Raw genomic sequence first — 13,100 nt, 5'->3', positions numbered from 1 at the left:
AGCCCCCCCCCCCCCCCCCGCCAGACACCACCGTGCTGCTGCCCATGTGTGGAGATGCGGGGGTGAGGGTCCCACGTGTCAGGTTGTCATCCCAGCGAGCAGCAGGGTGATGTGGCACCACCCCCAGCCTCTCACCCGCTCAGCCTGGTGCAAGAGCCCATGTTCAAGGTGCAAAGGAAGGTTTCTGGGGCTTTCTCTGGCCATGGAGAAACTCAAACACTGCCTGGAGGAGGTCACACTGTAATATTGACCTCGTTTGCAATCTTCACCCAGCGGGATAAAAATATCTTTTTAAAAAAGAAAGCTTTTAAGAGAACATTCTTAGAAGCCAATTTTCTTAACTCTTACTTCTATATTCCCGGAGCAGCCTGCTCTCAACTGTGACCTGCTGGTCTCAGGAGAAAAGGTGGCCGTTGCTCTGTAAAATCAGAAAAGCAGGAAAGGAGAGTGGGAGCCACGGGCAGCGTCCCGCCAGCAGAAGGGGGTCCAGGCCAGGCCGTCGTCGTCTCCTGGCCAACTGGATGAGTCACCAGGAGGACCTTTCTTCCAACTGGGAGAGGCAGAAAAAAAGGAGATGTGCGCCTCCTGCCCGTTTGGTGGCTTTGGGTGGCTGTCACTTACGTTTGTACCCCAGGGTCTGTGATCAGGAGTGCTAGAGCCCGGAGCTGGCTGGAGAGAGGCCAGCCTGAAGTCATGAGTCAGCCAAGGAGCCTTCTTAACAGGCTTTCTTAGGACGTGGGCCATTTCAGCCTGTTGATGCAATTAAAAAAAAAAAAAGTACTGGGGGATATTTCAGGAAACAAGGTCTTTGTAATGCTCAGAAGAAAAATAGAGACGTGCGCATTATTCTTCCAGGAGCCGCTCGGGACAGGTGCCAAGAGATCAAGATCAGTTGCCTTAGGGGACGAACCCCTGAAGATACTGAAGAACATACATTGCCCCAAAAAGTTCACCGACACACACACACGTTTTCCAGCTTCCCTGCAGGACGCCCCAAGGGAGAAAGTACAGGAATCCTAGAACAACTCACTAGACCCCAGCGTGAGGAAGGTGATAGCGTCACTAGAATGGCTAAGTGTTTGCTCCCCCCACCACGATGTTCTTTGGAGGTGGGTGACGTGCCCCTCCCATGGACGTGGGGGATGTGCCAGAGAAAGACTGGAGGGTACAGCTGCTCTTTGAGCTGCAGTGTTTCGTGTTGTTTTTTAAGTCATCTCTACACCTCACCTGGGACTCGAACTCACGTCTCGGAGATCAAGAGTCGTGCGCTCCACCCACTGAGCGGGCCGGACGCCCCTGAGCTGCACTTTCAATGAGAGCAACAAGGTGGTGTCCGGATAGGAAGAAGTGCCTGCAGAAAACTCGGGGTAGAATTTTGAAGGTGGAGAAAGAAAGGTGGGGGAGGAGGAACCTTGGTCAAGGGCAGGCTCTGCCCGTTGGGTGCCATCGGGCTGCCCGTGGTAAAGCTCTTTATCTCTGTCATCTGGCCTTCAAGTTCGTCAGTGTTTAAGGTGGAGAACACGCCGTTGATAGAGGCCAAAGGGAAGGGCAGAGGCCTTCTTCAAACAACACAGTCAGAGACCACAAAGTGCCGGCTTAATTCAGCTGTGTATTTACCTACACTGACACCGCATCATCTCTCGAAAAAATTATGAACTTTAAAAAAATCCCTCGGCCTGGTACATGGTTACTTACGGTGAATGAGAGAAAGGGGGGTTAATCTGAAAAGTCCACGGGCGGGGACTGGGAGAGACTGGAGAGCGGCATGGAGACCAGCACAGTGGGGTTTTATCTAGATCACTCTTCATCAGAAATTCATGTTCTTCTCTGAGTGGTGTTTGCATCCTTGAGCCCGGGGTAGGGTCAGGGGTCGGGCCAAGCAGCTGGGTAGCGTAGAACCCAGGACGTCCACCCCGGCCCCTTACTTACACACCATAGACCCAAAGAGCTGGTCTCTCTCTTGTTGCTGTAATATTTTCGGCAGCAATCAATCCCTTTTAAATTTTCATTTTCTACTTTACAGAAAAAAGAACCCAACGAACACAGAGCTCTAATAACTTGCATCCCCTCGTGTTCATTTCTCATCCTTGCCCAAATTCGTGTACATAATCATCGGTGTGAACCTATTTGTGGTCTCATTTTTCGCTGCATTTTTATCTTCACCCTTGACGTGTGGATAGTTAAGATCTAATCAATGAAAGCCCCGAAGAGGTAGGAGACAGACAGTGCCATTATTTTGGCTATCCATTTCTAGCCGTCCTCCCACTGTGGGATTTGAAGGGGTAATATCAGATCTTTGCCATTGTGAATAGTGACAGCAGTCATCCCTAGACATCTCGACCTGAGCTAAGCAGAAACTCCCAGACTATCTCAAGAGCTTGAAAAGTTCAGGCCCACATGAAATGAAGTTAGCTGGAAGGTCTTGGCTCCTTACTACTTTATAACAGGCCACAGGTTTAAAGTCCAAGAGGGCTTGGATTTCTGCCCCACATTTGACGTGTGAGGCCTCGGTCCAGATTGCTGCGCTGACTTCCCCACACCGAGGCCCCGGCTAGCCCTCCCCACCAGACTGCGTGGGGACGGGGACACCGGCCATGCTGACGTCTGGAACCCGCATGCCCTTCTCCCCGGCTCTTCTGGCTTTCCCCGCCGGCCCACTGTAGCCGCCTAACAGGTAGACCCCCTGCCTCAGGACTTGCTGGGAGAGGCAGGCAGAACGCACGGTGAGCAGCAGGGCCCTTCCAAGCCCGGGCGGTCTTGCAGGGGCACACTGCGAACACAGCTCGGCGAAGCACAGATGGACTGGACACAGCCAGAAGCAGCTGGAATCTCGAAGGGCTGGGCCACAGGAAGAGGGGAAAAGTCCACAGCTAAGGCGCGAGGGGTGCCTTTGCTCTTGTCCTTTTAAAGTTATACCTATAATTTCTGTAAAATACGCGGCATGCTCAGCTTAAACGGTTTTAGGGTTGTCCTCGTTTATTTGCAGGCAGCGACTGCTTCTTTCTTTGTGTTTCTTTTCCCAGCACAGCATCCAGGACAAGGTAAGAGCTCTGCAGAGCTTTGGCGAAGCAAGCCGTCTTCTTACCTTCTTCTGAGGGACTGGTAAGCTCCAGGATGCAATTCCAGTCCCGCAGATGAAGTCAGTACTCTGTTCTTAGAGCCGATGCAAGACCTGGTGGTTTGCTGTCTGGTCTGGTTTGTTTTGTTGGTCTGGTTTTTTTCCTTTTGAGATGACTTGATTGTGACTTGATACCGTGTCTAGGTTGAAAGCTGTAGTTGATTTTATTGACGGCCGTATAGCAAACAGGATGTTTCACGACTGACAGATGCATTTGTAATCCCATTAATTCATGTCATTTACGATGTCCGGTGAGTTAATACCAAAGACAGTGGAATGCGTAATTCTGTTCTCCCTTTGCTGTGTGCCTTTCCAACAGAGCTCTCAATCCCATTGATACAAAGCTCCGAGGAGATCCACAGAGCTGAGCGCAGAGAAGTCGGCTCGGGTCCTCAGCAGATGGGTGTCACTGTCATCTCCTAGCCAACAGGATGGAGACCACGCCCTTAAATTCCCAGAAGGAGCAGTCCGCGTGTAAGGATAAAGAAGATTGTCAGGAAAATGGAGTTCTGCAGAAGGGTGTCCCTGTCCCCGAGGATAAGGTGGAGTCTGGCCACATCTCCAACGGGTACTCAGCGGTGCCGAGCCCGGGTGCCGGAGATGACACTCGGCACTCCATTCCGGCTGCCACCACCGCGCTGGTGGCCGAGGTTCATGAAGGGGACCGGGAGACGTGGGGCAAGAAGATGGATTTCCTCCTCTCCGTCATTGGCTATGCCGTGGACCTGGGCAACGTCTGGCGCTTTCCCTACATATGTTACCAGAATGGAGGGGGTCAGTATCACGGGCCACAAGCGGAGGCTCTGACCCGGGGATGGTCTGCAGGTCATGTCTTCTCTGTCTTGGGTAACTGATGAGTCTGGGGGCATGATTGCTTAGACTCTCAAGCTGGTCCCAAACACAGTCAGCATGTCTGAGGCTCCCTGGGTTATGAAGTTGGATAAAAGCTCTCCCAAACCTGACCTCGCCAGATTTTCAGCATCCTTAGTGCCTCATGTGTGGGAGAGCCCCCTCCTCATCCCTGCATTACCCAAGCTCCACCGTCACAGCGAGATGTGAGAATAGCCGTCCGCGCTGTGCAGGCTCTGCTCGGCAGAGGCCAGAGAGGCCAGATCTGTGTAAGGGAAACCTGGGAAGGGGCCCCAGGGTCCCAGGCCCTCGGGGGGCCTTTGGAGCTGTGCCTGGTCAGAGAAGCACGTCTGCTCAGGCCCAGAGCCGTGAGTTGGAATGTGAGCATGACCCAGAGTTGAACCCAGCCACGGCAGGGCCTTCGTGATGACGCCGAACCATACAATGCATCTGCCTTCTGTCTCCTCCAAGAGTGCTAGGTTTTTGAGGCTCGAGACTATTTCATATTCCTCCTTTGACCCCCCCAACACCTTCAGAGCAACTAACTTGTAGATTATCAGAAAGAGTGGCTGACTGTAGGCATGGCTGTGGGAGCCGCAGGGAGTGGAGTGGAGAGGAGTGAGTAGGTATGGGCCCTCTGTGTTGACATTGGACTTGCTATCAAAATGGGAAAAGGACGAGAAATGGAAGTCAAATCAGTCAATATTTATTTTGACAGAGGCTCTGGCAAATGACTTGGGAGGGCAGCTAAAGTGAAGTTTGGGGAGAACTCCTTAGTGTCCTCATTTCCTCCACGGCCTGACACAGAGCTGCCTGGGTTTGCTGCATTTTTTAAGGACCTTGGTCCTCGCGGCTGCAAAGCCAGTTCTGGAACACCCCCCCCCCCAAGCCCAGCCCTCCCTGCCTGGGAGGAGCGGAAGTTACCTCCAGCTTGGTGGGGGGGCAGGCTCACCTTTAACCTGAGCTTTCTCTCAGGGGCTGGGGCGCTGGTGACGTTTTTCCTACACTCATTCCCCACCCTAAAGCCCATCAAGCAAACACCATGAGAACACAACGTGGTTCTTATTCTCCAGCCAGATGCACCCGGAGCGATTGTAAGTGAGGTGGGACCTTTCTGAGTTGCCCGAATTCTGGTTTCTAGGTTCACAGCACCTTATGGGAGGGAAAGTTAGTGGAGAAAATCACAGCTGACCCACCCCTTGGGTTGAGACTGAAGCGGCAGGTGAGCGATCCCCCACCTTGGTGTTTCCAAATTCTGCCTCAGCCACGAGAGCCAGGGGACGCCGGCATCTCCAGGGACGCAGCAGCCCCGCGCTTCCTCGTTCTGTGACAAACTACCCTTTCCAGCCACATCTGCAAAGGGGGTCCAGAAGGGACTTAGTGGAACTGTGGCGACAGAGCCCTGTATCAGTGATGAGGGTCGGCAGCCAGGGGTAATAGCGATGGACACAGTTAGGAATTCAGGGGCTTGCCGATGACCGCAGCCGTTGTGCAGCCTGTCACAGATGATCTGTCCCAAGGGTCTCACTCTCGTTGCATCAGAATCACCTGGGCCACTTACACCCACACCTGGAACTTCCGCATCAGGGGCTCTGGGTGGATGTGCGTTCCTGAGCTCGCCGGGGATTCCCTGTGATTCCCTCGTGTGGCTGGCCTTGGGGAGCTCAGTCCTCCTCAACCCTGTCATTTCATAAGGGAAGAGACACGTTCAGGGAGGGGCGGTGGCCCAGGGTCCTCCGGGTGATTAGAAGTGCAACCGATTGCGGCCTGGTCTGTTGATCCCAAACCCAGATTTCTTTCCACATACTCTCTGCCTCCTCCGTTTACTCTCTGAAACCCCATTTGACCGTGGAGCTCTGGGAACGCGCTAAGCCCAGGGGAGCATAGTGTGAGGTCACTCAGCACAGAGCGGCTTCATGAGACTCGGGCATCCGATGGCCCCGTGAATCTCGGCGCGACCCCGGGTGTCCAGATCAGTTGAGCTGTCCTGGGGCAGATGTGGGCAGGAGGTGAAAATGTCTTTTGTCTGCCTCAGGGGCGTTCCTCCTGCCCTACACGATCATGGCCATTTTCGGGGGGATCCCACTGTTCTACATGGAGCTCGCGCTGGGCCAGTACCACCGAAACGGATGCATTTCAATATGGAGGAAAATCTGCCCAATTTTCAAAGGTAACTGAAAGGCTGGAGTGGGGGGCGGGTAAGTGGGTCCGCAGGGAATAGGGAATTTCCATCCATGCATGGGAGCTGGGGACCTTCTTCTGGAATCAATTAAGCCTTAATGTATCTCTGGACAATAACTTGAGTAATTCAGTTTTTGACTGCTCAAGGGGGATGAGATTGTGAAAGGGAAACAGAATAAATGGCAATTAAAAGTAAACTTGGGGCATCTGGCTGCTAGAGCATGTGACTCTTGATCTCAGAGTCATGAGTTCAAGCCCCACGTTGGGTGTAGAGATTACTAAAAAAAATAAACTTAATAAAGTAAAATAAGCATTTTAAAAAATAAAAGTAAACCTAATAGAGTCCTATAAATATAAAGGATAAACGAATGAGGAAGAGGTGGGGGATGGGTAAAATGGGTAAAGGGGACTGGGAGGTGCAGGCTTCCAGTTACAGAATGAATGGGTCCCAGGGATGAAAGGCACAGCGCCGGGAATATAGCCAATGTGCTGTAATGGCGTTGTGTGGTGACTGATGGCAGCTACACTCGTGGTGAGCAGAGCATGACGCAGATTGTCAAATCACCTGTTGTACACCCGAAACTAATGTAACGTTGTGTGTCAACTATACCCAAATACAACTATTTTTTAAAGCAACCAGAATAGGGCACCTGGGTGGCTCAGTCCGTTAAGTGGCTGTCTTTGGCTCAAGTCATGATCCCAGGCTCCTGGAATGGAGCCCCGCATCCCATCAGGCTCCCTGCTCAGCGGGGAGTCTGCTTCTCCCTCTAACCCTCTCCCGCTTGTGCTCTCTCTCACTCTCTCAAATAAATAATAATAATATAAAAAAATAATAAAAATCTTTAAAAAAATATAAAGCCACTGAAATAGAAGAAGTTTAAAGCAGTAACGGCACACACACACATTTTCCCAAACGTGGGATGTTGCAAATACATCTAAAGAATCTGCCACGTTGCCACCTGTCCGCCCTCTCCCAGAGTCTGGGGAACGTCAGCCCCGGCACTCCCCCTCCCCTGAGCCGCAGGCCCTCCAAGGCCCGGCTCAGTCAGCCCGCCCTGTAAGCGTGGCCCCTCCCCCTCTCCCCCAGGGATCGGTTACGCCATCTGCATCATCGCCTTCTACATCGCCTCCTACTACAACACCATCATGGCCTGGGCGCTCTACTACCTCATCTCCTCCTTCACCGACAAGCTGCCCTGGACCAGCTGCACGAACTCCTGGAACACCGGCAACTGCACCAACTACTTCTCCGGGCACAACGTCACCTGGACGCTGCACTCGACGTCCCCCGCGGAAGAATTTTACACGTAAGTGCATGTAAGTGAGGGGTGGTCGGCTAGAGGTAGGCCACACCCCGGGGCGTGGCTTCTGTGGAGGGAGGCGGGGCCAGGGGCTCTAAGCCTCTTTCCTGGTTTCCGAGAAGCTCTTAAGGCAAGAGGAGTAAATGTAGGTGAGGGAGCGGCAGGGCCGGCCCCAGGCACATGTGCAGCTGGGAAACTCGACCTCGAGTGCTCCCTAATCTGGCCCTCTGGGCTGTCCCCCCACCCTTGTAATGTGCCAGGCCAGGCTGCCCCCAGGCGGTTCACATTCCAAAAAGACTCTGCGGCGTCAAAACCACCCTTCCTCCTGGGCCCCGCTCTGCCCGTTGTTGGGGAATCAAAGCCTCCCCCTGCTGCAGCAGTTTGCAGCTATTCAGAGTCTCTGGTGTCATGTGTTCGCTTCACAAGCGGCACCTACCCTTTGGAAGAAGATGCCTGGAGTACGCAGTACTCTTTAATGCCGGCATTCCGGGCAGCTGCAGCCCCGGAGAGCGTGATTGTGGGGTGGGAAGGGACCCACCACCCACCCATACAAAAGCCGCCCCAGCCGGGAAAGGAGATGCCTGGGAGCCGGCCTCGGGGGCTGAGTGCTCTTCCCAGGGGCTGTGGGCCCAATGCGCCGCTCTGTCGTTGAGGAGGGGCAGAGCTAGCTCTTTCCGAGGCTTGGTGACCGCTCGGTCCTTGCAGCGCGGTGCCCGTTTCTTCTCTTGGCACCTGCCGGAGGTATGGCAGGCCGCCGGCTCCGCTCGCTGCTCAGGCCATCTCACGGGCTTTTCTCTGCCACTCACTCCAGGCGCCACGTCCTGCAGATCCACCGGTCCAAGGGCCTCCAGGACCTGGGGGGCATCAGCTGGCAGCTGTCCCTCTGCATCATGCTGATCTTCACGGTCATCTACTTCAGCATCTGGAAAGGCGTCAAAATGTCTGGCAAGGTGAGGGGAGCTGGCTGCGATCCAGGCCGGCCACGGGGCCACGGAGGAGTCAAACTCAGAACTCAGTAGCCTGGACAGAGGGACATTGTGTCCTTCCACAGCAAACACGATTCGTGACGCTCAATGTCTCTTCACCAAATCTGTTCAAGAATTCTAGAAATGAGCCAATCCCAGGAACCATCACATGAGTTTTAAAAAATTCCTTGAACCCACCTGTAGTGTCACAATTAATAATCATGGCAATAATTTATTGAAAACCCACGATGGGCCATAAGCAGTGCTTTATATACACTGGCTACTGTCTTGCCTTTTGCTGGGTGTTTTCCCCTATTGCAGGTGGGAAGTGGGTTTGGAGGCGGTAACACTGGCAACTTGGGAATCAGATCCCCGTCTGATTCTAAAGGCCTTGATATTTCTGCCGCATCACCCTGCCTCCGACAGTTACAGAAAAGAAGAGGGACATCTCCTTTCTTGGCGGTTTTCAAGCATAAAAGACACCAACATTCACATGCTGACAGTCCGTGTTTCCACCCCCTCCTTCGCAGGTGGTATGGGTGACAGCCACCTTCCCTTATATCATCCTTTCCATCCTGCTGGTAAGGGGGGCCACCCTCCCCGGAGCCTGGAGGGGTGTTCTCTTCTACTTGAAACCCAACTGGCAGAAACTCCTGGAGACAGGGGTAAGATAATGGGGAAAATGATGGGTACCTGTCTGTCGTTTTACTAACTGAAGCTAGTCCCCCCCGCCCCCCGCCCAGTAGGGACAACTGAAATTTAGGCTCAATGGCAAGTCTTGGATAATGTTTTAAATCAGAAGTGCAAGCATGAAAAGTATAGTCAAGGCCAGTGGGTTTGTTTATGCCAAAGTGTGAGGAAGAGGAGTCACATTTCTTTGTACTTGGTATGTGGCCGCCCCCCGGGAGGAGCTTTGAGAGCTGGGTTTTCACTTTGCACGGAGCCGCACGGACCTCACCCTTGCCTCTGCTGCCGTCCAGGTGTGGGTGGATGCGGCCGCTCAGATCTTCTTCTCTCTCGGTCCTGGCTTTGGGGTCCTGTTGGCTTTCGCTAGCTACAACAAGTTCAACAACAACTGTTACCAGTGAGTATCTGGGGCTCCCCAGGGCAGGCTTAAAAGTGGGGGGAGCAGAGTCAGCTGGCCCAGAGGAAGGTGATCGAACTAATGGCCGCAAACTTGGCCGGGCTCAGGCACTTCACAGGCCCCTGACCAGTTCCCCCATGGCCAGAGCCCACCCAGTCCATAGCCTCCCCCAGGCCAGTCAGGGATTGAGAGGGGCCCCCGGCCACTTCCGTTTTGTGACAGCTTCTCACACACACACACACAATTTTTTTAATTAAGAAATTCCACAGCAGATTTACAAAAATTGCAACGTATATTAAATATTTAGATTCCACTTATTAATGTGTTTAACAAAAATTGTAATGTGATTATTTATGTCCATATTCACAAAAGTATAACGATTGAGCTATTTTGACCAGTGCAAAATGCCACTGTGATTTTTGTGGCAAAATCTCATTTCAGAAATTTTGACAAAACGGGGAGTGTTGTACCAATTACGATTTCACTACCGCTCGCCGTCTCTAGAGTTAACTTCGGTTGAATGTCCTCTCACGGATGGCAGTGTCCAGCAGTCTCATTGTGCTGTCCATAAGATGATTACAGAATTCATTTTTTTCTTACAAAGGAACCCAAGGACCCCTTACAAGGACCCCAAGCAATGTGGCATTGCACTGGGACACCAGCCTGAAGCTGGATGACGAGGTCTTCTTTTAAAAGAGTCACGATATTCCCTGTGACAGGCTCGTAATGTCATTGGCACATAAGGTCAAAAGTCTAAATCTGAGGCCCCGCCTCCCATCCAGACCCTGCTTCAGAGCACTTCTTGTTTGAAATCAAAAGGACTGTGTCCTTCCAGTTCGCCACGGGACGTCACTATAACCAGTCCTGCCCAGCGGCCTCCCCCCGCCGTGTGTGGTGCTAAGGGCAGCCCGTGCTTCGGGCCGCCAGCCCGCGTGAGAGGCCGGGCCTGCGAGGACAGGAGGGGTCACCAGCACGGGCTTGAGGGGCCTGCGGGCCTTGGCTGGAGACACATGCTCTCGAAACTCTCTCCTTGGAAATGTCTCAGTCCCCGTGGCTTTTCTGCTGCAGAGACGCCCTGGTGACCAGCGCGGTGAACTGCATGACAAGCTTCGTTTCCGGATTTGTCATCTTCACGGTGCTCGGGTACATGGCCGAGATGCGCAACGAAGATGTGTCTGAGGTGGCCAAAGACGCAGGTGGGGACTTGGCTTCTCTTTACGTCCCGTGCTCTCACTGGACTGCTTGCTGCTCTTTAGATCCTTACAGATACCTAACTTCGGAATTATTTCTAAATGTTCCTTTAAACACAGTCCAAGTTTTGAGAGAAACTTACTGCCTTCTGTGAGCTCAGCCATGATGGGGATGGGGCAGCTCCCCTGAACACGTGGCTTGGATGAGGGCTTTTAAAACCAGGGGGTTTGGGTCCGGCGATGGGTCCAAGTCTAATAAGCACCTGATTACTAATCCGTAGAATTTCCCCTTGCAGAAAAATAAAATGTAGATGATGTAATCACCCTACTGGATTGTGAGGTTTTTGTGGAAAAGGAGTGACAGATGTTGAAAAAGTGACCATGGAATCCTGCGGATGGAATCCCAGGGCTTTCTTGTCAACATGCTTCTGTCTTTGGCCCGATGCACAGCTCTGATCATCCCCGTACCCCAAACTCAGGCACCCCAATCTAGCTCGTGAGAGGTGGAGGACATGTCCCTCACACTATCAAAAGGGACTTTAAAATAGCGGGTGGTCTTTATCCCAAGGCCTCTACGACTCTTCTGGAATCAGTTCACATGTCCCACTGTTCCGGCGCTAACGCATCCGAGAGCTAAAAGCCCTAGAGCTCTCTGTCCTGGCCCTGAATTATACGGTGGAAGCTTATCCCCGGGTGCAGCTTTGCCAGTCTCAGCGTCTTGGGTTTGTTTCCATCCCCCCCCAGTGACCGAGGGTTCGCGCTCTTCAAGATGGCTACTGTCCCCTCCCTGCCTCGCGTGATGTCGGGGTGGGCAGGGGGGATGGTGTGGCGTGACAAGCAGTCGGCATGTGTTAAAGCCTAGTTCACGTGTAAGGGCTCGTGACCAGAGCTGGAGTGGTTGGTGTGGCTGAGTTTCCCCCGAGACGTCTTCGCAGGGCAGGTGTCGGTGACCGCGTCCCCGTGTCTCCCGCTCTGTCTCAGGCCCCAGCCTCCTCTTCATCACGTACGCAGAAGCCATAGCCAACATGCCGGCATCCACCTTCTTTGCCATCATCTTCTTCCTGATGCTAATCACGCTGGGCCTGGACAGCACCGTGAGTGAATGCGGGGGGAAACCTGGCTTTCTGGAGGAGACAGGGGAAGAGGGGGAGGAAGGTGCCCCTACGGCTCCCATCCTGGCCGCTCCCTCCCGGTGCCCCCAAGCCCCCGGTTCAGGCCTCACTGCTGGTGCTCTTGGCCGTCTAGGGCGCTAGAGGGTCGTTCATGGGCTAATGAGGGTGAGGTGTCTGCACGGGCCGGGCTCCGATACGTCAGCTGCTATTACTGTGCACTGTCCCTGGACTGGAGGGCAGCACCTAGAGGCCAGAGCAAGGTCGCTCTGTGTCCCGGTGCCCTGCTGCCCCGCATCTGGCCCAGCACCTCGTACTTAGCAGCGTGGGATGACTCTCAGCTTTGAGTTGGCCTTTCTGGCACAACCGCAGTCTCCCCGAGAGAAGTCCTGTCCAGGCGCTGTATTTTCTTTCCTTGATGTCCTTGGGGGTAGGTTCTAAATGACTGTGCCAAACGGGGTGATACGTTGCCAACGAGGGCCGAGGTATGCGGGGAGCCGCTCATGACCAGCCACTGTCCCTCCTGTTCGCCATCCCTGAAGGTAACAGACTTGTTCCGAGCCTCTCCTGTGACTGCTTGCGTGCCCCTCTCAGTTTGCAGGCTTGGAGGGCGTGATCACAGCTGTGCTGGACGAGTTTCCGCACGTCTGGGCCAAGCGCCGGGAGTGGTTTGTGCTTGCCGTGGTCATTACCTGCTTCTTCGGATCCCTGGCCACCCTGACTTTTGTGAGTACCACACCCCAGCTTTGAGGTCTTTATCCCAAGGCCTCTACGACTTTGGAATTATTTCTGAGGAGCCCGTCCTAGGGCAGCAGAACCCCACAAGAACCCGCTCCCTCGCTTCCATGCTCCGTGGGCCAAAGGAAGAGGGTGGACGCTGCTGTGAAAATGTCACCAGGGGTCAGACCAGTTGTCCTGCAGCATCTGTGTGCAGAATCCGTGCGTGGTAGCCGGAGGGCTTCGCGCCGTACGGAGACCCAACTAGCGTTCCGGGTCGGCAGGGGGTCTGGAGAAGAACTAAGATTTGCTTTGGGGATTATTGCCCTGATGTCCTGATGTGCAGAATATCTGGGGGCTGGCATCTCATGTTAATCTCACTTGGTCTCCTCCAGAGAATTCACAATCGTGAAGAAGTCAGACCCTCTCCCATGATTTTTTTTTTTTTTTTGTAGCTGAAGCCAATATGGTAAAACAGAATCAGACAGCACCTACAGGCGTCCTAGGCTTGTGTTCTCCTGACTCGGGGCAGATTTCGAAGAGCTGCCTCTTTAAGCCCCGGGGGGGGGGGGGGGGGCTGAGGAGG

General features: G+C 53.6%; 1 protein-coding gene across 8 annotated transcripts in view; it reads left to right on the top strand.

Annotated features, from left to right (window-relative positions):
* Positions 1–13,100, top strand: part of SLC6A4 (solute carrier family 6 member 4) — a 38,609-nt gene that overhangs the window by 8,523 nt on the left and 16,986 nt on the right. For 5 of the 8 annotated variants that reach the window (XM_040641093.1, XM_040641095.1, XM_040641092.1 and 2 more), the window contains exons 1-10: positions 3,481–3,892; positions 5,109–5,189; positions 6,003–6,137; positions 7,236–7,465; positions 8,261–8,399; positions 8,945–9,079; positions 9,395–9,498; positions 10,567–10,694; positions 11,670–11,782; positions 12,392–12,523. In XM_040641093.1, the coding sequence (XP_040497027.1) occupies positions 3,620–3,892; positions 5,109–5,189; positions 6,003–6,137; positions 7,236–7,465; positions 8,261–8,399; positions 8,945–9,079; positions 9,395–9,498; positions 10,567–10,694; positions 11,670–11,782; positions 12,392–12,523 (1,470 nt within the window). In that variant the 5' untranslated portion in view covers positions 3,481–3,619. Of the gene's footprint in view, positions 1–3,437; positions 3,893–5,108; positions 5,190–6,002; positions 6,138–7,235; positions 7,466–8,260; positions 8,400–8,944; positions 9,080–9,394; positions 9,499–10,566; positions 10,695–11,669; positions 11,783–12,391; positions 12,524–13,100 lie in introns of those variants that run through there. The other 3 variants (XM_040641090.1, XM_040641091.1, XM_040641096.1) reach the window with 3 other exon arrangements.

Source organism: Ursus maritimus, unplaced genomic scaffold, assembly GCF_017311325.1.
Source record: "Ursus maritimus isolate PB19 unplaced genomic scaffold, ASM1731132v1 scaffold_24, whole genome shotgun sequence".
Lineage (NCBI taxonomy): Eukaryota > Metazoa > Chordata > Mammalia > Carnivora > Ursidae > Ursus > Ursus maritimus.
Note: the sequence above shows the minus strand (reverse complement) of the source record. Positions and strands in the feature narration are given on the sequence as shown.